The following is a 27,029-nucleotide window of genomic DNA, read 5'->3' as shown; positions in this document are numbered from 1 at the left end:
GTCACAATGGGATCGCGATTCGAGGCATTCGTTTCGAAAGTGTTTCAACGAGTTTTCCTTAAAAATTGCCCGCTACCGTAGATACCTGCGAGTAACACTGCATTGTCACCGAATAAATTTGCCCATTCGTTTCGAGTCGAACAATCGCGCGATCGATAGAAATTATCGCGTCGTTTCCTATACACGAAATTGATCAAAATCCGCGATCCGGTCAAAGGTTGGAATTTTCGCCAATCTTCACCAATCGATCGCCATCGACTTGTTTTACAAATTTTCTAGAAATACGCCAAGAATTTACCTACAGGCCATTAACCGTACAAATTTTTTTGTTTCTCATCTAAACTGGCAGCAAGTAAAGATTTGAAACCAAATATCGATATGTTTCCCAAGCGTTCTCAAAAATTCGACGTGAAAGTGAACAAAAAATTGAGCGAAATCAAACTGCGTTTGTAAATGCCGACACATTCTGACACGGATTCCTGAAGAAGGAAAAGGAGGTGGAAGGGAATGTTCCCCTGCTCGACTCGTTTGTTTACTAAATAATAGTTACAACTAACTAACAGAGAGACATTTCGGGTGAATCGGGTGAATCACGCGCGGAGTGGCGCGGTCGGAAGTGAGTAGACGGCAAGCATCTAGTGGGATCGGAAGGAAATTATACAACGATAACGGGTGCGTAAGATCGATAGGGCGCGAGAAGCGATAAAGGTGGAAAGGCCGGCGTGCGAATGTTTCGAGTGCCGGATGACTGGAATCCGCGGACTGTGGCTCGGCGGTGTGTGTCGGTAAATTTCCGAGAAAAGCCGGCGTCAAGACGTAATCGTATTAGACGGCGTGCAAGTCATAGCAGGGGGATCTTATTGGCCGAGAACGAAGACGCCCACAATGTACACGCTTATATAGTACTCTAGTGCTATGCGGTGTTCATTCATAGTTCCACTCCTGTCTAGTCATTCATTAATCCGATACGGCGAGAGTGTCCTTACAGAGCGTGCGCTGATCACGACTCTCAATCGTTCGAGTGACCCCCTTCGAGTTCGCGCTCACGCTCGTTCGCGCGCCCGTGCGTGCGTGCGCGCGCGTGTGTGTATGTGTGTGTGTGGGTGGGTGTGCAACGTCCTACGATACTCGTGAAATCGAGAAGTACCAGCTCGTCGACAAGGTGGATTAAGCATCGAACACGGAGAGAATGCGAATAGGTGAGAATGACTCACGATCAGACTCGGTTTCATACGAACGTTCTAGGAAGCGAGGAAACGGCTTACCGTTCGGCCAGCGCGACGCGTTTAAAATAGCCGATGCCACGGAAAAATCGATCGGCCGGTGCGCATCGGCCTCGCTGATGCACACATCTTCTTCTCTTCCCGTTTTCTCCCTTTTCTCTTTCCACCTAGCATCGCTTCTTTGCTTTTTCGCATCGCACTCTGTGTTTCGTTGTCAACTTTTTCAATCGAGTCGAAATCTTATTACAAGAGAGAGAGAAAGAGAGAGAGAGAGAGAGAGAGAGAGCGCGCGCATCGGTTAAAGATGATATTCCAGTTCGAGCCAGTCTCATCGATTTCAACAGTGCAACACGGCACAGTCTTTAGGCTATTTTTACTTTCTCGTGGACATCAATTTTCCAATCGCGTCGTACACACTTAACGCGTACTACTTTCCTCTGGAAAGATTGTCAGAGATTGCCAGCTTGCTCTCCCCGTTTCTTTATGCTCGATCCAGCTTTCGTGGATGAATGGATGGATGGATGGATGGATGGATGGATGGATGGATGGATGGATGGATGGGTGGGTGGGTGGATCGATCCTCTCGAACGTTAACGGAACTAATGGATTTCAAGCTTCCGCTCTCGGCACCGAGAAGCCGCAAAGTCGCCTGAAACAAATCGCTCGTGCCACGGCTTCTCCACGGCCGAGTTGAAAACGCCATTCACACTGCCCGGCAAAAGCCGCTATCTTTTATCGTTCTTTTATCTGCCGGTCGGTCGTCGATTCTTAAAACCCAGCGAAAGAAGTGTGGCGCTTCCTCTGCGCTTTTTCTGCGACAAACGAGAGGAATGCGACGGCAATCGTTCGGGTAATCGCTCGAACTTGGACTATTTCGCTGATTTTGTAAGAATTCTCTCTGTCTCTCTCTCTCTTTCTCTCTCTTTTTCTGCCTCTTTGCTTTTTTTCTTTTTATCCGAACCCTTGCTCTTCTCTCATTACGAGTACGGGTCCACGTATGTACGTACGTGAGCTATACATAAAGAGTAAACACGAAATTGCTGTTGCTAAGACGCTACAGACGCTATAGGCGCTTTGTAACGAACAAACAAAGTTACGTGCCGGCCAGTTATCAAACGTGAATCATCCTCACTGGTGTGTCTATACATCACTGATTGCTACCTGTCGTGTAGGAACTTTATCTCTGAGCGAGTTAATGCGAACAATGACATGGTACGAAAACTATTTGCGATTGCAGAGTAACATAGCGTGTATCTATCTATTACTCTGGATGAGAATTTTTCATCTGGATGAATTTCGAAACAGAATTTTCTCTAGTCTCGATATTCGGTTCTTAGCTTGGCTCTACCTCCATAGGCAGATTAACGGAAGAAACGATTAGAATCCAGAGAAAAGAAATTTGTACGTGGCAGAGGTAGGTATTTTGCAACAATGCCCGAGGATGATAGATAGAAGGAAAAATCAAAAAGTGCGTGACAGTGTGGTGTTGTTCTTTCGCGGTGTGCTCCGCGAGTTGACGAAAGAATGACCGAAGAAACCGTGTCTGTGAGGCAAAACGAGAAATAAGTGGTGCAACGGTGCCACGTATTTCCGTTCTAATGACTAGCAAAAACCTGACACCTGCATCGACCGACCAGTGTCGGAAACAACGACCGTCGAAGCCGGCCGAGAAATCGACCGATTTCAGGAGTTAGCCTTGCGTAACGAGAATTTTCCATTTTTCCTGCCCAGGTACGCCAATTGTTTGAAAAGTGTGTGCGCCTTTGCCGCGTTATGTAACGAAAATGTGAGAAACAGAAACGATAAAACTCGGGGAAACCCCTGCCTGCCTGCCTGCCTGCCTGCCTGTCTGTACTCTCCTTGACAGTGTTGATTCTTATCGAGATACTAGTCTCGGACAATGTCAATGCAACTCGATGGAACGGAATACGCGTTCGAACGCGAGGCAACTTCGCACGAATATTCTTACGCGTCGCGGTTAACGCGCGCAGACGTACAGCCGGTTACACTGATTAATCGTGACTCGGAGAAAACAAAATTCAACAAAATTCCACAACGCACGAGCCACTGAAGAAGAATTATTCTGTTATCTGACAGTCCAGCTAGCACGTGGCAATTAACAACGCTCCTTTTGCGAAAGGTAGATTCCTGACAGATATAGATTTCTCGTATCAGCGTCGGTAGTTTTTACGAATTTCACGAGATACGTGTTCTTGTATTTCTGTACGTTTCGTGAAAAATTGCCAACGCACGTGTACACACGCACACGCGTACATCGTGCGCGCGGAAGAGAAGGGAGAGAATTTTGAGCTACGGCGTGAGACGAGAAAGATTCAGTCCGATGTGCATCGAGAAGAGAGGAGTTTCACATGGGCAAATGACTCGCTTTGCGGAAGGATTTTGCGCGACACGCCGTTAGGCTCGACTACCGGTTAATTAACAACGTGACACGGTAATTGGCGCGGTAATTCGATCCTCCTGTCCCGGATGAACGCTTGGCATGAGGCCCGGGGCCTAGGGTTAAGAGAGCGCGCATCGTTAAATTAAAATCCTGAGGCGATCGGCGTGGCACGGTACCATCGCATCGCATCGCATCGCATCGCATCGCATCGCATCGCATCGCATCGGCTGGACTTGTGGCGCAAGTCGCTGCCTTCTAATTTATATATAAATATTCGAATAATTTGCACGCGCTAATAGGGCCGAGGAACGATCCACGGCGTCGTTCGACGCGTATACCTATGTATCTATGTATGTACGCACGTGCGTACGTACATAGAAACACCTTGCGTATCGCCTCCGAGCGATGCGAATTCGCCTCGCTCCGAATTCTGCCAGGCAACGTTGATATTACCCGTCATCGAGTCCGGTATGACGAGTTTCTTACAATCGTTTCATCAAACACGTCTAATCGCGGACATAATCATCTTATCGGTGACGTTAGGTATCCGACGGCGTTAGCGTGGCGCATTGAAGAAAACGTCGTCGCGCGACTGATAACGTCGTTGTCCGGTCAATCTGGTTACTGTTTGCAAGCTTTTGGAGCAAAACTACTCCCCCCTGCAATTTGGCTCCAAAATCGTCCATCGACTTTCCTCTCTTGTTCGATCTTTAGACGCAAGTGTCACAATGTTTTTAAACTTTTATTATTCGGAACTTCGAAGTTTTTGGATCGTTTAGAAATGGATGGTTTTCAAGTAACGTGATATTCTTTGCGTTTAACAAAAGAAAAAAAAAAAAAAAACAAATTGGTTTCATTAAATTCCATTATATTGGAAAATACCAATTTTTGAAAAAAAAGAGACATTAAAAGATTAAATGATTGACGCGTTGTTAATGGTACTTTGTTCATCGCGTGATTCGACATTTTAATTCTTGTTATCGGTATCGTGTCGACAACGTGTTGCTAATTTCGAGTCACTATTTCACGGAGGGTGAGGACATGGATCGAGGAAAGAGATCGTTGGAATCAGCATTGGCGTGAAAGGAGAATGCGCAGACAATTTTGAAAGCAAAGTGTATACTTTTACTGGAATTTTATCGAAACGTCGCGTCGCGTCATAATCTTTCGGGTCGATGTCACTCGGTGATGCGATCGAACGTACGAATAATCTGATTTTGGATCAACGGTACGTACTTGAAACGAAGAAACTGATTCATTCACCGGGGAAGGGGAAGGGCGAGTTGGTACAAAGCAAAAATTGGGAAAAAACGTTCAAACGAGATGGGACAACAACAAATTTCTCAATTGTACAATCGATCAACGAGCAGACAGATCCGCAATATTTGACGGCCGAGTATTTGACAGAGTAGAGATAGAGTGGTGGCGAGATAGGGGGAGGAGGATGAAAGGGGTTAGTTAGGGGAGAGTTGGTAGCAGTACGCGTAGCTGGAACGAAAGGATCGAGGAAGCTTGGGAGGAAGCGCATCGTGTGGTACACGCTACATCAATCCCCCGTGGAAGGAGGGGGCAAAAGATATCGGGTCGAGGGTGGCGTGCAGTCGCACGGCAGGGAGGACTGGGAGGGCAGGGAGGACTGAAAGGTAGCCGGAGGAGCAGAAGGAGTGAAGGAGCACGCGGGAGGTGGGGTGTCGTAGGAGGTGGGACCGAGCGTTGCGGTGAGCGAGCGTGCGAGAGCAAGAGCAAGAGCAAGAGCGAGAGCGAGAGCGAGAGCGAGAGCGAGAGGACGAGGTGAGTAGCGCGAGTCCGTGAGCCCCCGAGCCCGTGAGCCCGAGTGAGTAACTGGGAGTCGCAACCGAGGACCCACTCAGTCACCACGAGATCGGCAAGCCGAATGGTCAACCGCGCCGGTTCTCCCGCTCGGAACTCTGCGCACGGCAAAAGGGATCGGGACAAGGGCACGTTGTACCTTCGGATGTCAACCAGCGTGCTGCCCCTTCGTGGACGAATCGTTGGAATCGCGTCGCTGCCGGTGGAGCACGCGGCCCTCCATTTTCCGCAACGATCGCTCGAGCAACGACGAGTCGAAAATACGTTCGCACGATGTGGAGATTTCTGGTGCGCTGTTATGTCACGCTGACATCCATCTGACGCGATCGGTTCTTTTCTCTCTCTTTTCTCTTTTTCTCTTTTCTCCTTTTTTTTCTTTTCTCTTTTTTTTTCTCTTTCTCTTCCTTTTCCTTTCTTTGACGTTGCGTTGTCGCATCTCGCGTCACGCGTTTCGCGCAAATACGCGACGCGCTCGGGGGGAGGGGGCCTGCTCTCTTTGATATCGGGCATCGCGTCTCGCTTCTCGATCCATCTCGGTTTCGAGGGACACTGACTTTCTCGGAGAGGGGGGAGAGGAAAAAGAGGAAGTTGCGGTGGCACCGGAAGTGCGTGAGTGGATGCGAGCAAGAGCCATCGACGGGAGAAGCCCAAGACTCTCCTGCAGAAGGACGAGGAAGAGATGATCTACGAGCTGCTGGTGGCCGGAGCGTTCGCCCTCGCCACACTAAGGCGGTGTGTGTACATTGTTAAATTCTATCCACTTTCTCTCTAGCTTTTTATCTCATTTTCTTTTAATTTTGCTTTGTTTCGTTTCGTTTCGTTTCGTTTCGTTTCGTTTCGTCGCAAAACGCGTTTCGAGCAAAAATCTCGCTCCTGTTGGAAACAGGTCTCTCGGTTTTAAAATTCGACGAATCTGCCGACCATCTTTTCAAACACGACCGACCGCTCGTGTCCGCTTGTTTAGCTTGTACTTGCTGGAAAACTGCAATTTATTTCTACCGTGAGCATTTCGTGGAATCACTCGCAGGAAAGAACTAACGACAAGGTGCATCTAGCTTCTCTAGAGTTTTGCCGTAATGTACATAATGATGCAGTGACACGTGAGGATTCCTCGCGATGCTTCAGCCACTTTTTTTTCTCTCTTTCTTTATTTATACGCGTTGCACGATTAAAACATCTTTAGAAAGAAACTGTTTAAGCGGCTGTACCGCGTCCCGGCTGTAATTGTCTCCCGACTATAATTGACCAGTTGCGATTCGAAAATATACCGCGTGTCATTTCCTCTTTAACGATCGAGATTACCTTCCCTCTCGCCGCGTTTTCTTTTTCTATGTTTGTAACAATTTCGACCATGCTTTCTAATCACTATTCTCCCGATAACAAAAAGTAATTGATGTACGGTCGACGCATCTTACCGTCGCGTCGCGTCGTCGCGACAAATTACAACGATTTGAAAAATTGAATGGTTTTCCTACGAACGAACGACGAAATAATCGAGTCGCTGATAACTGAAACAATCATTTACGCGACTCTTGCAAACGAGAGGTGTTACAATTTCACCTCGTTTGCTTAAAAATAATACGTGATGAGTAATTATCATAGTTGCACAACGATCCTAACCATTGAATGAGCTAATTGAATTTCTTATCGTACGATAGTTGGTATCTTACATGCTGTAATCGCCTACCGATGAAATTCGGTCCGCCAACTTGGCTATAGCCGCGCTAGCCTATTTAACAGGTATACGTCGATAAGATAGCTCGCGAAATAGAAAACTAGACATTTAAAAAACATTTAAAAAAGTTATTTATTCCGTTCGTTTCAAACGACACCTTCCAACAACTTGAATCCATTATTTTAAGTAATTTGAGTAATTTGAGTAATTTTCAGAAAAGGTAGCCTATTTTCGCTCGTATCTCATTGAAAAACTCAGAGACCAAACGAAAGAAATAAGACCAATGACACCGCGTTTGAACCTGTCGACGAGTCGAACGCGTCGAACAATTTAGAAGCGTTACGTCACGCACAAACATTAATGGTTATCTCGACAGTGAGGTAGAGAAGATACGTATTATTTCTTTCTTCAATCGTAATCTCGAGTTTAGGATACGAACGAATATGAGTGTTATTTTTCACGACGATAACGATGCGCGTGCTTTTCATGCATTATACGACGCAGATAACAGGGAGACGTATTGCTCCAACGTAGAGCTTCGCGTGACACGGCCTGACACACTCTCTACTCGAGCGAATGCGATTAGAACGTCATCATCGGTCATTAATAGATCTTTATAGGAAAAATTGGTAAACGATGACTAAGCATCGAACCGAAGCGACACACGTACCTACGTATCTCTACGCATACGCACACGTACGTGTGCCGCGGCCGGTGTTTATTTCACTTGAGAAATTATTGTCAGTGTACACAGCGTACACATCTTTTTCCCATCCGTTCGATCCTTCTCTCTTTAGTATGCACTTTGCTTTCACTGGAAAAGTTTGCGTTACGATTTTGCAAACCGAAGGGAAACGGTACGAAAGGCTGGTCGAACATGTACATACGTTTGACTTGGGATGGAAAAATTGTCTAATTGCACGGTTTGTAAATGAACTATCGCGGCTGGATAGAACCGATCGTGTAATTACTACGCAGAGTCGGAATTCAATCCGACGTATAAATCGTGTCGAAAAGAAATTAACTGGCGGGAGAGAAGGGGGTACTGGCCGAGAAACTGGTCCTTTGAGCGTTTCAAATAAATCCAAATCAAAATTTTCGTAAAACGATACGGGATCTTGAGTTTCGCGCGCGACTGATCTTTACGTCTCTCTCGTATCTTAAATTTGCCAGCGTCATCTCCACGAGACGGTGTTACATTGTCGCGAATATCAGGATTAATTTTATTTTACAATAATAATATCTATGAAAATTTCATTGAAATTCTGGAACCCATAATTTGCAGTCGACCATTGTAACGCAGACGCGACTCGTTACTACGTGTCGTTTACTTTACGACTTTACGAATACACAACATTTACGAGATGTTTTCAAATTTTCGTTTCGTTAGATAATCTTCTAAAACGTCAAAAAACGGTGACTGATAATTTGAGAATCCATCTCTCTTCATACTTGCAGGTAATGACATGTAACGACGAGATATTAAATCTTAAAATTGCTTCCGTAACATGGAAGTTTTTCCCTCGTAGCTGTTTCCTTCGATATACTTAATGAATGGCATGAAGAGTCAAGACAAAAGTCTCTTGCTGACATATAATAGATAGAATCCTAGCGCTAAATTTTAGAAAAAAGTAACGACACACGAAAACATGTACGAGAGAGATTTTCTGATTTTTGGAGTTAGTTACGTGCTCGGCTCGACTATCAAGAAACGAGAAATCTCGGATTTTGGACGCGTCTGTCGAGAAAGAGGGGTGGGAAAAGCGGGAGTGAAACGGCTCGATTTGCTCGATTACGGGTCGATACACGTGTAGTCAACAGGTACGGTGAAAAGCATCACGTCGAGTGTCGGTGCTGGAGATTGGAGATTGGAGATTGGTGCTGGATATCAGTATCGGTGTGTTGTTGCCATTGCCGATGCCGGGTCTGTGAACAGTCGTGCAGCCGAGCAGCCGTGGAGCCGAGCAGTCGAGCAGTCGAGCAGTCGAACAGACGAGCAGTCGAGGAGGCTACGGTCGCCGATAGAGGCGTGCGCCCGCGCCGCACAGTGTTGATCCGGGACACACACCGACTGTTTGCTCGGGGTACCATCGCGGACCCTTTTTTCATGTTAGCTCCGAGTCGAGTCACAACACTAGTAAAGTTACAAAAGCCAAAGGCAAACAGATCCGGGGACGGGCCTTAACCGGTTTATCAAACACTCGTGCGCCCCGGAGGTGGTCTCTCGTAGGTTGCTGAAGGTGACGAAGACGAGAGATTTCGAGGACGACGACGACGACGACGACGACGACGACGACGACGACGAGGGCGACGTCGTCGTCGACGTCGACGGAGCTTCGTCATTCTTCCTGGACGCGCGTGTACGTATATGTATGTCCGTACACGTATGCATATACTTGGGTGATTCGCGACGGGACGAGGAGACAAGTTCACTGCTCTTAATGGCACACGAGACGAAACCGATCGTTCCACCGGAGGTGGAGTGAAACGAACGAAGGAGGAGTCAAACAAGTGCCAAGGCAAACCTTCTTTTCTTTTGTCAAGTACGTTTCAGCCGCCGTGAAACCATCACTCTCCCAACTGCCATTTATATTCATTTGGGATTTTTGCTACGTTGCTACTTTATCCTTTGCTGTCGCGATGACACGAGCTATTCGGCCGATATACCGATACCGAACCGTGTCGATTCATACACTCTGTACTCGGGACGTAACCATCAAAATCAAAGTTGCAAACAAGCACCATAAATCTCAAGTATATTGCAAATCAAAACTTGCGAAACGTCTATTGAAAATTTACGCAACGACGAGTGTTGATTACATGTTTCGGTGCTTCGTGTTACGTACACGTAGTTTCTTATAGAAATGGACAAAGGACGATTCAGATTTCTTATCAGCAAGAAAACTTTATCGTCTTGTTTTTATATACTTGCGATCGAGGTTAAAGATTCGCCAGTTTTTTCATGCTGGCAAAAAGTCCGAACGTCCTAACCGCGTTCCATCGCGGCTATTGTACTATTGAGCGTTTATTCTTGTCAATCTCGGTCGCTGACCCGCGACTCTGTTTTGCTAGGTATCCTTAAGGAAGCGGTCAGCTTCGTCCCTTCGATGAGCCGCTTGATTTTGGTCTCATTCGGGCGGGTTGCGCTAGGGCAATCAAACGGCAATTATACTTTGCAACGATTGGCTAGCATCGGCTAGTCAATGTCTGTTAAACAAGCTCGCAGGTAGCGAGCGGTAAGTTGAATCGAGAATCCATGCCACGAGCCCAGATCAGAGTGCGCAAAGCTACTCGAGAACTCGAGAGATCTACGTGTCCTTCCACGCCGGTAAAACACACGCTTGCAGTCACTTACCGAGGAGAAGTCGCTTGAATTTTCAATCAATCTACGACTCACTGTCCGCGAGTTTAATGCACAAACCCTTACGCACAGTGCAAATTCTTACGATCGTTTAACCTCGCTGAAGTCATCGCGTTGCAACGCTAACAAACGCTTTACACCGGCACCTCGACCAAGCTAGGCGCCTCGGCAACGAATGTAACGGCAATACGTTGTATTTTATCGTTCGAATACGCGAGATATACATATTACGTAGCGTATCGGGTGTTTTTAATAACGTACGATTGAATTGCCGAGCGATTTCCGGGCACGTACGCGCCCGTTACGTACGATCGTGTTGTCCGTGCTTTTTGTTGCCCGAGCGTCGGTGAAAAAAGCTGGCGTAACGAAAATTCACAAGTCAGGGGTGAAAGTGAACAATGCAATTTCACCAACTGAAATTATACGCTGCATTCCAATCACCGAAATAGGGTCGCCGAGAGAAAACCATTCGAAATTGCACCAATCGCAATTTGTCCTTGCCTCGACCCCTTCACTTCCACAGAAAATTACACGAAACAACCAAAAACTGTTTCGTGTCGTTTGCCATACGCATTTCGATCGTTCGGCGAATTAAAGGTACGACTCTCACGAAACGAGCAGGCACACGTGTGCACAAGTGCAATTGTAATAATATTTCGTACGTTGAAAGTCACAACGGATCGTTGATGAACCGCGAAAAGTTTTTGTCTTCGCGCCTGATTTACCGCGAGAAGGATAAGAAGGAGGAGAGAAACGAAATGGCAGAGACCTGAGGATGACTCGAACGACACGCACTTGGGTTGCGGTTTCAGGTTCATCAGGGTTCACCGGACATATTATATAGGACACACGGGCATTCCAGCGTGAAATCAAAATATTATACCAGTCTCCAGACTGTAGAACGACGTTGGACATGCTGAAAGATCGCGATCGGTAGATTCTTGTTTTTTTTTTTCTATTGCAAAACTACTTGGACGAGATACTCTTGGACATTTCGCGTTGTAAAATCTCTGTTGCAAGTAAGAATTTCTTTCTCAAGAAACGATCAATTTCTTTGGAAGCTTTATTATCGACGGAGCGTTTCTTAAAATGTAAGTTTAGGCATTTATAGGTGCAATTATTTGAAATAATTAAGAAATCGCATAAACCAATTTTCGTCGTGTCCAATCCAGATCACTTTTAAATAGTATAATTTTACAAAGGGATAAACGTTGCAACGAGATAAACACGTATTTTGTATCGTAATCTTTCTTTCTGTTCACGTTCATACTTGTAACTTTACGAATATATAACGCACCTACGTGTTGGTCGTTGCAATCTGCAATTATCTCTTTAATTCTCGATTAAGGCGATTTTCAGCGTGACAAATGAGAAAAAAGCGACGATCGCGCTTTCGACAAACGTTCGATCGCGTTCGACCCGAGTTCTTATCGTCCGATACGCGTAATTCCGTATGCAAGGAAAAACTTCGCTAGACGTACGTCATTCGCAAAGCCAGACAGACGTCCGCGTCGGGATTTACTCTGTCGCCCAGTTCCTCTTTGTTCCGTTCGCCTCTATCTCTCCGTTTCGCAGTCTCCCGGCTGTTGCTCGATCGATAGCAACTTTTTTCGTTGCTTCACATATATAAAATTACTCAAGACGTGACAAACCGAGCGTGGTAGGCGGTAGAGCAGACGTGCACGTTCAATTGACCGCAGATACGCAGGCGCAACGTACATGTGTCGCCAGTATGTCATCGTGCGTCGATTTTGTCGAGTCAGTTTTTCTAGCAATTTGTTAATGCGCGCTCGTTCGATTGCAACGCGAGCCGGTACTCCGAGAGAAGCGGAGAAACAGCGAGAGACAACGAGAGAGAGAGAGAGAGAGAGAGAGAGAGAGAGAGAGAGAGAGAGAGAGAGAACGAACGGAATAAAACAGACCGCGAGCAAACCGGGTTCGAGATAAATTCAGTTTCATGCATTCTCGTCTGGTTTTCTGACGGGTTCTCCCGTCTGACTACCGACTATCGGCCACCAGTCCGATCTCCTTTTGCCTCGAGTGATACACCGACCACGGTGAAACAAGGGCGATCCCGATTCCCGTCAACAGTCATTGTTCCAAGATTTACGGGCACGTCGATAATATCAATTTGTCCGTCGGCTTATCACCCAGTCGCTCTCTTACCAACCACCATTTTCTCCAAATACCGGAACTGCGTTCCCCTTCGCACTATCCGCTCGTTTTCCGTGGAAAATACGTTTCTTGTGTGTATCCAAGCGTGTAAAAATCGAAAAGGTTTTATAAAATGTATCGCACACATACGCGTACGAACGTATTGATTCTGACACTTTCTAATTCGCATTTTCATCGATGTATGTATGTACGTACGTACGATGTTACAGTGTCGTAAAATGCTGGTATTTTTGTCCGCACGATAAGCAAGTAAGAGATAAGCCAAGACATGTTGGCGATACAATTCGTCAGACGTAAAAGCTCGATCCCGAAATGTGAAATCCTCTTTAAAAAGAGCGTGAAAGTGTCCGTGAAAGTGCAAAAGTTGGTAGAAAACAACAACTGAATCGTCGTTGCTATCGAAATAAGATTTGACAGACATTGAAAGTTGTCGTACTTGTCCAATAATTTTTGTCTTTTGTGTTTAACTCTCTCGTAGTATGTATTTGTTCGGGATTATCTGGTCGAATTCTGGTCGTTGCTTCGTTGTCCCGTTATACCGAGCCGCTAATTGCGAGGATTTACGAATCGTACGCCGAGCATCGTTAATTGTCTCGCATTGCTATCAATTTTTGCGACAACAACGTTTGTTTTATTTATATATACTTGTACAAGAAAAAACCGATAAGCGATATTTAATTCTTTATGACTCGTGCAATTTCAAGTTTGTTTTATTGGTATTTGGCGTGACTGTACGCCGCGATATCAATTGCCGAGTCTTTTCTTTATTTAACGATCTGAACAATGAGAGAATTTATTCCAACGATGTCGATCCGGACCGATAAAGTCGCGTGATCCGTGAACATTCACGCGATCTTGGAACGATACTCTTTGACCGAATAAAATCTCTCGATTTTCGCGCGTGAGAAAAAGAGAAAGAAAAAGAAAGAAGGAGAGAGCTTAAAATTCAAGAGCGCGGGTGGCATTGTATCACGAGAAGCGAGAGAAGCGAGGCAATGTTTAAATTACACGCTACGTAGGAAATCGAGCTTTACGAGGCCTTGACGAACACTCTTTCCGTTGCACCACCTACGATGGCAATTACAGGGTTTCGAGCGGATCGTGTGCCATGGAAATGCTCTCTTACTTCCGCAAACTGGCACGACGCATGCCCATATTTTAAATACCGGCATTTTCCATACTGCAACGGACTGCAAGGAATCTGCATGTATCGCGTCGAACCTTGTAATTTTTCGCGATAGTCGATATCGGCGATACGCACACATCCATCGTTTGTCCAAACGTTGACCAAAAAGATATAGAATGACTGATGTATGTCAATCGTGAAATGTAATTATCAGTCGCAAGGAAAAATTTTGGATTTTCAATTGGATTGAATTTGCGTTTATAAGACGATTGATACGTTAATTGAGTATTTTCGTTGGTATCGTTTAACACGTAATGCATCTGTACAGAAGTAGTACATGGATAGTAGTACGTAGATAGGTAGATAGGTATATTAAATAGAAATAACGTAAAGATTTCTGGCAGAGAAGAGAAGAGAAGAGAAGAGAAGAGAAGAGAAGAGAAGAGACGAGAAGAGAGCCGAGAGCATTGGCGTGCAGATAACAAAGCACGAAGGTTGTAAGATGGAACCGAGAGAGCGCCGCTAACGTTCCAATTGGAGACGGTGAAAAGGATCGAGCGTGGCGAACGCGTAATTGGTCGTAGCTTGGAGTTTTGACGATACGAAGGGAGCAGCGCGGCGCGCTGCGAGAGATAGCTCGGGGTGTGTTGATTCTCAAGTCCCGGGCCAATTACGAAACGTGCAATAAGCAATGGTCCATGTTCCAGTACGATCGTCCCAAGACACGCGGCCATCTACGATCTTTCACCACCTGACGCCATCCATCGTGCGGCTGATTGCTATTCTTTACCTCGGGGGGCCCAGCTTGGCGCAATGAGCGATGCGTTCATTCATGTCCAAGTACAGGGCTTGCTGCAACGCTCAGATCCCGCGAGTGCAACCCGCGCGCCGATCCGCGTAGCCTTCCGCTACCGCTTGCACTTACAGATGTGCCGTGTACGATGATCCGAGAGACTGTACGAGAAACGTTTATACAAGAGACACGCGTGGCCTATGATCCGATCAGAATCGACTTGGACGCGGCATACGTATCGTTTATCGCTCTCGCCAAGGAAAAACTCTCCTCCAGAAATCCACGACTGCGCCCTTTCCAAACCTACATTCAAATCCACGTGGAAGGCAATTTATTCTTTGCGATAATCGATTTCGACCATCACCGATTGCAACTTGCCTAAATCGATCGATCAAGTTCTGATCAAGTTCTCGCACGTCCGAAGAACGAATACGCGTCGACAGATTCTTCCGAATTGTGGTGGACGTCGTGGGTGAAGCGATCGGCCTATCGTGCCTGACCAGCGACAACTCTTCGATTCGGTGCGACTGTCGCCACTAGTTGGTTCAACGATCGCCGCGACGCACCGAACGGCTCGTTTTCTCGTAACCGGCAACTAGCCATGCACGCAACGATCGCCCCACGATTTAGTCACGTTTGCCTGTTCGCTCCATCACGTGCTCCCAACTCTGTCGCCTTTCGATTTCGTTCGTCGCGACAGCAACCACGCAACTGAAACGCCAAATTCTCACTTTTGGAATCGAGAAACAACAGATTTTCCTTTCGTACGAGTAGGTCGAGTGACACACGTACAAAAGGAGCGATTGAAGCTCGTCGAATGCAAACAAGCCTTCAAAGGCCACGGTAATGGATTTTTTTTCTATGTACATACGTACGTATGTACATATGTGCCGATATGTGTCAAGCTAAACGAATGGATTTTGCTCAATGCGCGTAAAAGTTTATAGGGGAGGATTAATGTCATACAGGGTTTGCCTGTAAAGTGGCAAATGCTACGACGCGATTAGTTGACCCACGTTTAATTTTATCGACGAGCAACGTCACGAGTGAAGCAATTATTACATGTTGGGCCGATATTTCGTATATTCGATATCGTCTATTGCCCGCGCGTTACATCTGAGAAACGTAAACCGTGCGAAAGGAAAGAGGATCGTTTCGCGTTGGAAGTACGTTCGACGTTAAAAGCGCAGTGACACGGTGACGCGGTGACAGAGTTGGCCGAGTTTATAACCCCGGCATCGAGGTGGTTATCGGCTCGGCGAGTTGGACAATGCGTGAAAAATCGTAAAGATGGTAAAGGGACGTTGGGGCGTGGTGCGCGCAACCAGTTTCTTCCGAAAGTCCCGCTGACATCTCTGCATGTGTGTAGCGCGTTGCGCGGCAGATGCATCCTCACAAAGGGTGGCCTATGCGTATAAGCTACGGCTCGTGCGAAACTTGGGCTTTATGTTTCTTCGAGACGAAGAGGACTGCCCGCCGTTAGTCACGCGAAATCTTTTTCGCTTTCTTCGATGCGACGCGAGCGTCGCGCAATTTTACGGTTTCGCGTTTCGGGAACTTTGCTTAATCGGACAACACTGTTCTGTGTTTGTTTCGGTGAGATAGCTATCGGCGCGTTTATTGCCTCGGCCATACGTCGTTAAAAGAGCGACGCCTCTTGCGACAGAGCCTCTTAAGGATAAGCCTATCGAACGTTTCGACACGAAGATTCAAAGACCGCGTCGTTAAGCGGCGTTAAACGTCTCACGCAGCTTTCTTTCGCAAAGGAAATTGTCAGTTCGAGTGGTCGAAAATCGAAATATCGCGAGAACAGTGCGTAAGCGGTACACGACTCGATGCTTGAGTCGTTCGAGCTTTCTTCCACCAAAGACTATAAATTATTTCCGACACCGATCTTGGCAAATATCTTTATTCCGATTGGATTAAGATCAAACAATGTTTATCCACGAATGTTTCACGGCGGCATAACTGCGAGTTTGGTGCGAATGGAAGTTTACGACGTCGCTCGTAAAGACGCGTCGCGAGATCGAACAGAGGACAAACGGCAAATTACGCCTCGCTCATGATCGAACGAAACGACCAGTTTCTTCCCCATTGTACGTCGCTCTGTCGTAGATCTTCGAAGCAAGGAAAAGTTAAAAAGCGACAGCGAATTTCGCTTGGAAACGAACATAACTTGGCAAAGAGATTGCCAGCGCAGCGCAGCGCGGTGCGTTCGAACATCGTCGCTGTCTCCAACTTACAAATGTGCAAGGACATACATACATACGCGGCTGAGCGTGAATGAACACACAGCTGTGGAAAATATTCTCCTCCGCGTCTCTTTCTCTCGGAATGTTCCAAGAAAGATCGGTCGCCGCTGAGAACTAGACTGACTAGAATTCGCGCAATGAATAATGCATATTATCGACCGTTAATCACGACATTTCTTTTATTCCGTTTTATCGCGCCGAACCGCCAGGCAATTTCACAATCGTTTGCATAATCTATTTTTCTGTTGCGGCGCGGCGTAGCGTCGTGACGATGCGACGACAAGAGGACTCATCCGATCGTAAATATTCATCCGATCGTAAATATTCGATTCGCGAGGCGGCAGCGATCGATCGGAGACGAAGGCGACTTGGCGGGGAGCCTTGATTTCCCGGTGCAACTTTTAGAGTAGGTAACACGTAACTAGCGTAAGTAGGCATCTATATGTAGGTGGGTTTGTCGGTTGAGACGAACAGACGATTCGGATACAGACGTTGCATTGCGTTGCGTCGGTGTACGCTGTGCGAAAGACCTGGCGAAATGCCGAGCCACGCGCAATCTTTCAATGGAAAAAAGGGGAGACGCGGACGCGCAATCATCGAGTCGAGTCGAGTCGAGAAAAAAAAAAAAAAGAAAAAAAAAGAAAAGAAAAGAAAAGGAAAGAAAGGACGCGCGAGAGTTTCCGCGATAGCATCGACCGCGATTCACGCACGTAGAGTCGGCCCTCCGCGAGCGCACTTTCTTACGCACGTGTGCGCACGCGTGCGCTTGCGCGTGTGCGGCCTATCGCCGCGCCGCTCGAGGATTCCAGATAATGTAATCGACGATGACATTGAACGCCGTAGTAGCCGATCGCGTGCATTCCAGCGCTCTCAGCTTACCCCCTCTCGCCACGAGATGCGGTCGTGAAACGTCGTTCCCGATCAACTCTTGCACCGATGCCAACGGTAGGCTGTCACCTCTGGATATAAACGATGGGTGACGTCAGTATATGACATCAGTGATCCATATCGTCGTAATACCGTAAAGCACCTTCGCCGCGTGTATCCGAACGCTCGTTCGCCCGTAGTACGTGGTGTCGAGTGTTGAGCGTCGATATCGATGCGTTCGAGCAGCGATAGCTTGGACAAGACGACGCGACGCGACGCAACGTAACGTAACGTAACGTACGCGCTTCGTTACATACATGTCTACATACATGTATTTACGACAGACAGGTAACGAATAACCGAAGACGGTGGCGACATCGAAGAACAGGAAGATGGCAAATGACAAAAGGCGACATTCTTTAAACGCGCAACCCTGTCGAAAGACCTGAGAGATCCCTCGGCGTTTATTAGTTCATAGCCCGGGTCGGATCGGATCGGATCGGATCGTCTTCCGACGGATCCAGTGTCGTCCAACGAGAGCTGGTTCCTCCAGACAAAATGCAAATCTCTCTGTGGCCTGCTAATCTGTCTGGCGCATCCGTGACGTCAGGCTCCATTGGCGGAGACATATTTCCCATTTAGATCGACGTCCGAGACTTGACTAGTGAGCAATCGTCGTTGACAATTTGAACCGAGTTCGAGGACTGTGTCTTTCGCACTTGTGTGCTCCACGCTTCCGGAGAAATTGTTAAGTAAGCCGCAGTTTGGCATTCATTTGACGATCCAACGGAGGATCGTACGAGGCTAGGACAGATTAATAGACACGTCGTATCGTTTGAAGATTGCACGCGAGGAGAAAGCTGGACGCCTCTGCAGACTATTCTCCACGACCCTCCGCGTGCGTATCGTATTAAATGTTGCGTGCCGTGCATAACCTGCCTCTTCCTATGGTGCCCACCGTGCATTCGCGCATAGTGCGCGATATTGTTGTCGTAGTTGTGGATGAGGGGATAGTCGATGTACAAACATCGTTTCTACGTACGTACGTGCAAGTTTGTGCATCGAAGAGTATACGCGAAGAGATTCAAAGAGATGGTATTGCAGACGAAAAGTCTTGCCAATTTCAACGACACCACTTAGCTACTGAAATGAAACCGACGCTTGTCAATTTTGTACGTTTCATTCCCAGTCACACACGTGTTGGTTTCATTTCGATGGAAAACGAGAAGCTTTATGAATTAGAGTTTAAAGTGTAAGGTGTCGGGTTAAAAACTGTCTTAAAGGTAACGAAAATGTGAAGAAAATCTTGAAGAAGGTTGTTCTCACCGTAGGTGAGACGTGCGAATCGCCTCTGTCGAAGAAACTGCAGTTCGCGCTACAGTTTCGCCTCTTTCGCTTGCAAAGGTGCAATTCACATTTATTAATGTCTGGTGCGACGCGTTCGCTTGGTACTCGTACACACGCGATTCCCCGAGACGCGTACGTGCGACGGAACGCACGAGTACTTATCTTCCAGGTCCCGTCGCGTTACTTTACAGACTGGTACGCGAAATACTCTCGAACGCTTTGTACCGGACAACTCGCTCCCACATTCGTGCCTGGCAATGATATTGCGTTCCTCCTTTCAACACGATCTGCCTTTCTTTCCGGACAGGCTGGACAGTACGCGGACTCCGATTTTCTCTCTCTCAGTCTCCTCTTCTTCCTCGGTCTGTCAGTCTCTCCCAGTCTCTCCCAGTCTCTCCCTGAGTTGCCGAGTCGGTCGAAAGAGAGGCGAAGGTGGAGGCTAATCACCACGCAATCACCGGTGCTGCCGGTGCGGCCGGTGCGCGCGGGCAACTCCGACCCGTTCTCAGAAAGCAGCAACCGCCTTTTGCCGCCGTGGGGCATTCACCACTGCGGTACTGCCACGGCAAAACCAACAATCTTCGTCCTCAGCTCCGCGGGAAAAAAGGCATCTCCACCGTCCACCCTCTTCTCCGCCTCTTTTCTCCAAATCACCGGAGGGCCGACCGATCGGCCGACTACTGGCATCCGGGGAATCCATCGCGAGAATGGCGGCGATTCCACTTTGAGAACCGATCGACAGACCTCGAACGTACGTATTAAACAGCGGGAGAGTGAGCAATCTTTCGAGCACGACATTGCCCGGAATGCGGATCATTGGAACGACGGATCATGTCCGGATAACACCGTTATTACAACCTGCGAGGCTTGCCATCTCAAATTCTCACTCGATTTTCGAGCGTCCGACTCACCCTGTCACACAGATACAGATACAGGTCTATCGTTTCATCGACTTTGTTATCCAGCCGCTAAAACCATCGTTTCCGATGAAACGTTGAAGTTCATCGTTTTACTCCCGAGACGAAGCTTGTTGCTGTTGTTGGACGATACTCGCTCAAAGTGAACAGAAACACTTTACGAAAAAACAGGGGTGGTTAGAGTCGAGAGGATCGGGTCTTGCAAATTTGAGCAAGAGTTGAGAGGGAAACGTAGACAATACGGGGTGCAGGTTTAACGGCGCGACGGTTGCGTACACCCACGCAGTGTGTACGTATGCATGTATATCGGACGATACGACTCGGCGCGAAACGAGCGCAGCGATGTACGGTGGTGAGCAATTCCGGGAGGAGGAGGAGGAGAAGAAGAAGAAGAAGAAGAAGACGAAGAGAAAGCGTGAGTTTACGACAAGATACACACGTGCGACTGGCTCCCTTCGGTCTCGTCTAGCAACCGTCTAATCGAATCGTGACTTATTGTCAGGCTACGTTCATGTTCAAATACGCGCGAAGGTCACGTTCGTTAGAACTGCTTTTAGAACGATTGACGCTTGAATTTCGCGTCGCGTCGGCTCGATTTTACTCGCAACGATCGACGCGTACGGAGCATCGACAACAACGTTCGATACTTTCGACGATTCGCACCGAATCGCAAATCTTTCGTCGCGCCGTTGCCGAGCGTGTATTGCTCGTTGTTGCGATCAAATTGACGGTGTTGAGAGTCGAGTTGGCTCGTACGGTTGATTCTTGATTTGCGACGCGTGCATCGACGCGGTGCGTGTAAGTGAAATATCGGCTTTAACGCTCGACATCATCTGGCATTCGTTCCGGGGACTGATTTTTCCTTGGTAACGAGCCTGACATCTTATCACTCTTAACCACGTACGCGTACGTATGTAGGTATGCGAGCGTATCTCGTATACAACTGATAACGAGAGTACGCTGCGAGAATCTGCAGGACCAGTTACCAGAGTCTGAAAGCTCTTGATTTACGATGAAGAAGCAAACTGGAGGAGAGGCCGTTTCAATTAATCATTCTGATTCCGATCGAGGAGTGGGAAAGCGGCGCGGTGCGATTCCACTCCCGAGTTCTCGCATCTCGGGATGCGAAATGTGAGCATCAACGAATGAACGGCGAATGGCGAATGGCGAACGGCGAACGGCACACGTGTGCTCTCGCTGACCAATGCGCCAAGACGTGTGTTCATTCACGCGTGACTGACGTGCGAATTGCTCCAACGATCGTATCGAATTGCCGTGACAGCTCGCGTCTCGACGCACGCGTCGTTGCTGCGCTTCCATGTACACATGCACAATTAACGCGCGTTAATTACCCCCGTGGTGGTCCTCCGGCTCTTTGTCGGCACCACGCGCCACGATACCACGCTGTCCATTTTAAATTCGTTTATCCTGTTTACGTGCGCTCTACACCGAAAAAATCCTTTGAAGTACAACCTTTTAAAATCAACCATCGCTGATTCATTGTCTCGCCAAATTTTCTGTACGACGTCGAACTCGTCGAGTAGAGAAACAAATCGATCAAGATAAACGTTGCAGGTGCTTCGCAAAAGTTCACGCTAGGAAATGAAAGTTTTCCACACAAACGTTACATAGAAATAGAATGCATCTGCAACTGTGTAATTATTCACTTTCGATATACGATTTCGTTCGTAAAATGCATTGCCAACACACGTCGACAATTGTTCCAGGAGACAGTCTGTTTCTCAACGAATTATCATCGCTTTCCATTCACGCAAATAGAAGCAGCTGACGAGTTTGGCTAAAGTAACCTTTCGTAAAACGAACGAAATGCACGTTTATGCGCAGACATATTGAAATTCGGCAGTTTCTCCAGGTATAAATAAATTTTGAAGCTGATAAAACGTTGAAATTCGACTCGTTGCGGCGCTGGCAAATTTGCCAATTTTTGCACGCACAGAGAGTCGGTTGAATCGTGCCTGATCGATTATCGAAATTTCGGGTGGAACGGTGTTTGCGTTTCACAATGCAGCGGATAAATCAGTTTTAATCGACAGTTGCCTTTACGTTTACACGAAACGCAACCAATAATGAAGCTCGTGCGAAATTTATTAACCGTGGCGTGGCGTGGCGTGGCGGGGGTCTGGCCTCGTAAAAAGTTGGAAAGATCCGCGCACGCCCTCGGGGTGAGTTCGCAAGCTATGGAATCGCGAAGGAAGTCGTAAGCTGGGACGTTTAATTGCGCAATAAATCCTGATTCTCCGATTTGCAACCCATTTCCTACTGCGGGGGCGACGATTGGTCGCTGTTAAATTGGCGCGTAGGTGCAATGGTAGGTACCTACGTATCCATGTAGGTACGCCGACTGTGAAAGTCGGAAGAGCCTCGACTCTCCCTTTTCCTCTCCCTCCCTCTTCTTCGCCTCTCTGTCGCACCCTCGGGCGTGAAACCGCGCGCGACCTTTCTTCTTCAGTCCTCTCCTCTTCTCTCTCTCTCTCTCTCTCTCTCTCTCTCTCTCTCTTTCGATCTCGCTCCAGCGATCTCGCGCTCGCGACGACCGACTTTGCCTCGTCGTTTGACATTATTTTGATTGCAAGATGTGACGAAACGTTTTCGAATTTTCGAAAATTCCGAGAGAAGTTTCAAAGAGTTTCCGAATTGTTTTCGCATTTCGGAAACCCAAGTGAACGTCGAAGTTACACGGTATGGTCATCGACATCATCGATGCGATCGATCGACCGTGTCGTATGTTTGCAAAATCGTAACGACGCGCCGCGTTATCAATGCGCCGTGTTGTTGCTGACGCGTTGCTCGAATATTGATCGTGATTAAGTCATTGAACGTGTACGAGTACGTGGAGATTTCGTTTCGTAATCTCGGCGTTCAGTTGTTGTTGCGACAGCAAAGTAATCGATGCGATTTGTTTTGGTGGTGTTACAGATTCGGTGGCACAGACGATTACCTTGACGATCCTCGCGTTCTTCCTGAGTTCCGGTCTGAATACGGTTTCAGGTGCACCTAGTTACGGCCTCCGCACCGCCGTATCTACCGCGAATAACATGGACCGGTGGCTACAACCTTGCGGTAATCCGGTGGCCATGCAGTTCAAGAGGATGCCGCAGAGGCACAGCGTTCACAGAACGTTGAAGAGGGTACGGACGCAACTCCGAGTCGCCCAGAATCACTTCAGAATGCACCTGAAGGATGTACAGGAGATATACTCGAAGGTAAACGCACGACGTGATGTGATTCGACCTGACCGCGATTCGTAATTAATCGCTGAACCGCGACGCGCCGCGTCGGCCTTAAAACAGAGTGGGCGGCTCTTTCACAGAGACTCGCGCACGTGCGCACGAATTGCTAGCGCTAAAGTCCTACTTTCCGTTCTGCCTGCAATTTGCATTTGTTACCATGTGCCACGCACCGGCGTAATTGCATTTTATTTTTTCAAGCAACAGCGTCGCTCGCTGATCCTCCGCTCGCGTTTATTAGCGCTGTGAAATAGTTTCGTATCGATGTCTCACGTAGAATTGGCTGCTCTGACAGACGACCAAATTTTCAAAAAGGATTTTAATTTTTTCGCCTTTATGTAGTTTACGAATTTTATGGGAAAGGAACAAGTGGAAAGAAAAAATCGTTAGTTGCATCGTACGACGACTGAGTAACATTAGGGTTAAAAAAAAACGTGGAGATAGTGCAAACGGCAAAAGGACGAAAGAGTGGAGCAAACTTTGGGTAGAGTAGAATTCTGCACTCTGTCAGTTCCGAGAAGAATGACACGGTCTGCACTTGTGCAACTTCAACAAGGGAATCGAGTGCACGAATTGTTGGCGTTGAATGGATGAAAAACATTTAGACAAAACAATATCTCAACTTTCGTCCGCAGGTGTACAAAGTGCTGAAGGGGCAGTACAGAATGCCGTGGCTCCCAGAGAAGGAGTTCGAGTGGTATTCGAGGGAGGTTTGGTGCCTGGAAAAGGGGAAGAAAGCTGACCGTGCGCTTCCACATCTTCACGATTCGCTGCAGAGGTTCGCCATCACGTTCCATCATTTGCGAGCTTTCCACCTCAAGTCAAACATTAACGTTGATCGCACGATGAACAGGAGGAACGAGATCATCAATCAGATGCACAACGAGATCCTCAAGGTACGGGAAATTTATTTATATCGCGTTGCGTGGCGGGGCTGTGACGCCTGACAATCGGTGGCAAAACGAGTCGTTGAAAATCTACTTGAGATCTTACGGAAATTGATTATTGTTTGAATGTCACGGCGAGAGAATGTCGAACCGAATGTTCGACTGACAAATTCGGGTGAAATTGGAATGAATGTTTGGTTACAGGTGCTGTGCGAAGTGGAAACGGCGATCTTAAACTTGGGGTTGCAAGTGCCCACAGCGCACACGGCGAAAATTGTGACGGAAAGTTCGAATTGGGCGAAGGAAGGCGACTTGACGTTGATGTTGATACAAGATTGGGGCGTGATCCGATTGTATCAGAAGTTTTTGAACGCCTGGACGAAAGCGTTCCGTGACGCGACCGCACCTGGTCCGGGGACTTGCGATCCTAACAGGCCGAATCCAGGAGCTAAGAACATTAACAAAGGCTCTGGGCCAAATGGTAAAAGGATATCGAAGATTAAGAAGCAAAAAAGGCCAGTTAGGAAGCACTTGCAGGGCACTGGCCAGAATAGTTCCTTGCCTCAGGGGTCGAAAAAGGTTATTCCGAGGAACAGACTGCTGAGAAACAAACAAAAGAAGCTCGCGAGAATGTGATGAAATTCATCTCACAAGGTTTCTCTTCGTTTTTATCAGATCTATCTCTATCGATTATTTTAAACGGACGGTTAACAGGCAATCTCTTTCACCTTGTGAATTCTCTCTCTCTCTCTCTCTCTCTCTTTCTCTCTCTTTTTATTATTCTGACTGGAACATCTTCATCGCGGTACGCTCTCGCACAAGTATTAATTTCAATGGCATTTAAGATCATTGTGTACGGAAAACGCGTAAATGTTCTTTAGTTCCTTTAGACACTTTGACATGTATTCTTTCCAATGTAGTATTATTATTATTATTAGTTCTTTTTTTTACAATTTCTTTATTCAAGCACTTAGTATTCGTGGTCGCGTAAAAATTGTTTGCCTGTCAATCTTCCATGAAGATGTATAGGGTGTATCTTAATTGGTAGTACTACTGGCAAAAAGATAATTCCACGTGAAAAAATAAGCAAACCACATACATACTTGGTAACATGCGTGATATTGGTCTGAAATATTTGCCTGGTGATTGTTCATAGAGATGTATGCTTTTTCAGTTTGTGCAGTATACATCATTTCCAACATTATTAAATCTCTACCGAGTAAAATTTCAAATAAACGATATTAGTCTGTAGGAGATATTTGAAACCAATTTCGTACGAAAGAAATCGTATTCTACGTTGTTCGCTTATACTTTCTTGTAAAATTAAGTACTTGCAAATGTACCCTTCGGTGCGATTCACCCTGTATTTTTACGCTCTTCGAGTTATCATTCACGAATTAGATTATATTTCTTATTTATTTTATCGTTACGATCATTCATAGATGCTTAGTATTTCGAAATCTTGCCAGTTTGTTCCGATGATGTAGTTGAGGGTTTCGCGATAGAATTAGACGAGAGTAATAATCGTATTAAAGAATTAATCGTCGACTTTGTTTTCGATAACTGGTGCATTTGATGGTTGTATGAAATTGTTATCGAGTATCCAGCTGTATACTAGAAACCAGTATTACGAAGTGTACTTCACAACAGTATTACGTTAAATAACATACTTAAATAACTAGAATAGCGAATAATATCGATAACAAGTTCGATTTTTATGGCGCACTTTGATCGATTTCTTTTACGAGATAATTCAATTTGGAGAATCATCGTGGAAAATGCAACGGCAGTTGATAAATCAGTAATTTCGATGCCAGAGCCGCTTCTACAAATACTTATACAACTCGTTATAACGTTGGAATACTTGGTATTCGGCGTAATGAGCGTTGGCATTCCAACGTGACAATTCCATATTTAATCCATTACAGATACATAGACTCAATGGAATTGCATTTATTTGAACTTTACTATTTTTTCTAAAATTATTTATTGAAATTATGAATTGAAATTTTCAAACAACAATGTCGTAGTATATTAACGAGTAATTTTCGTACGATATCTGTATTATAAAACTTGAAATCGGTAACAAGTCAAAACGTTCTTCATATTTTACAGATGAAAAATTCTCAATAAATTTCAATGTCTTGTCGATCGATTTCCTCTCTTTTTTCATTTGATTTTAATATTAAATATTGAGTATACCCGTTATAAAAGGTACATTTAATATTTGAATATACCTATCATATGAAATGAAACGAGTTGACACGAATGAGTTTCATCGTAAAAGTATCTACGTCGGAGGAAAGCTAGGTAGTTTCGGAGATTTTGAAACATGCGCGAAATTTTCCACGATGCGCCGTAACAGTCATCGGTTTAATCACCGTACAAAACAGTTTGTCAAATTTATTTATTGTAGCTTTAACGTAAGCAGACGAAAGCTTCATGTCGTTTAGCTGTGATATCTTGAGCGTACGCGGACGTACAGAGTTCCTACGTTTTATACATAGGCGCATTATATATATATATGTAAGTTACGTGCGTTCACGCGTACAATACGTACTTAGATGTAATAATATTTCTCTTATTCTCATTATTTCTCTTTTTACTTTTATTTTTTTTTCTTTCTTTCTCCCCCAGTTCGTAGAATCTCGTCTTTGTCGCGAACATGACAACTTTATCTTACCCGATACATACTTTGCTTCTTACTTACTTATTGTACTTTCCAACGTCCACGCAAAGATTCAGCGGTAGTTACAGACAATCGACATTTTCGATTCTCTTAATTTCCATTCTATTTTATTTTGCGTTTTATTCTATTCTATATTCGTACTTTTTATTCTACTTTCGGCCAGACGATGAAACGACGAATGCTTTCTTTTTTTTAAGATTACGCGAACCAATGTTAAGGGACCAATGTTACAATTCGG

General features: G+C 46.2%; 1 protein-coding gene across 2 annotated transcripts; it reads left to right on the top strand.

Annotated features, from left to right (window-relative positions):
• The first annotated feature begins 963 nt into the window (after nt 1-963).
• On the top strand, nt 964-26,274 carry LOC122527924. 2 transcript variants are annotated; one of them, XM_043652518.1, is made up of 4 exons: nt 964-1,199; nt 22,905-23,191; nt 23,851-24,111; nt 24,307-26,273. In XM_043652518.1, the coding sequence occupies exons 1-4, from the start codon at nt 1,190-1,192 to the stop codon at nt 24,736-24,738; spliced, it is 990 nt and encodes a 329-aa protein (XP_043508453.1). In that variant the 5' UTR covers nt 964-1,189; the 3' UTR covers nt 24,739-26,273. The 2 variants fall into 2 exon arrangements, with proteins under 2 accessions (XP_043508453.1, XP_043508452.1); XM_043652517.1 differs by lacking the exon at nt 964-1,199 and adding an exon at nt 5,422-6,188 and having other exon boundaries at nt 24,307-26,274.
• The last annotated feature ends 755 nt before the right edge of the window (nt 26,275-27,029 follow it).

Source organism: Frieseomelitta varia, unplaced genomic scaffold (genome assembly GCF_011392965.1).
Source record: "Frieseomelitta varia isolate USP_RPSP 00005682 unplaced genomic scaffold, Fvar_1.2 scaffold_239, whole genome shotgun sequence".
NCBI lineage: Eukaryota > Metazoa > Arthropoda > Insecta > Hymenoptera > Apidae > Frieseomelitta > Frieseomelitta varia.
The sequence above is the reverse complement of the archived record's forward strand: the minus strand, read 5'-3'. Positions and strand labels throughout refer to the sequence as shown.

Excerpts from the sequence above, each read along its gene's own strand:
- LOC122527924 (XM_043652517.1), top strand. The coding sequence starts at position 6,134 with ATGATCTACGAGCTGCTGGTGGCCGGAGCGTTCGCCCTCGCCACACTA. Across the intron at positions 23,192-23,850 it reads TACAGGAGATATACTCGAAG|GTGTACAAAGTGCTGAAGGG; the intron begins GTAAACGCACGA and ends TTTCGTCCGCAG. Across the intron at positions 24,112-24,306 it reads TGCACAACGAGATCCTCAAG|GTGCTGTGCGAAGTGGAAAC; the intron begins GTACGGGAAATT and ends GTTTGGTTACAG.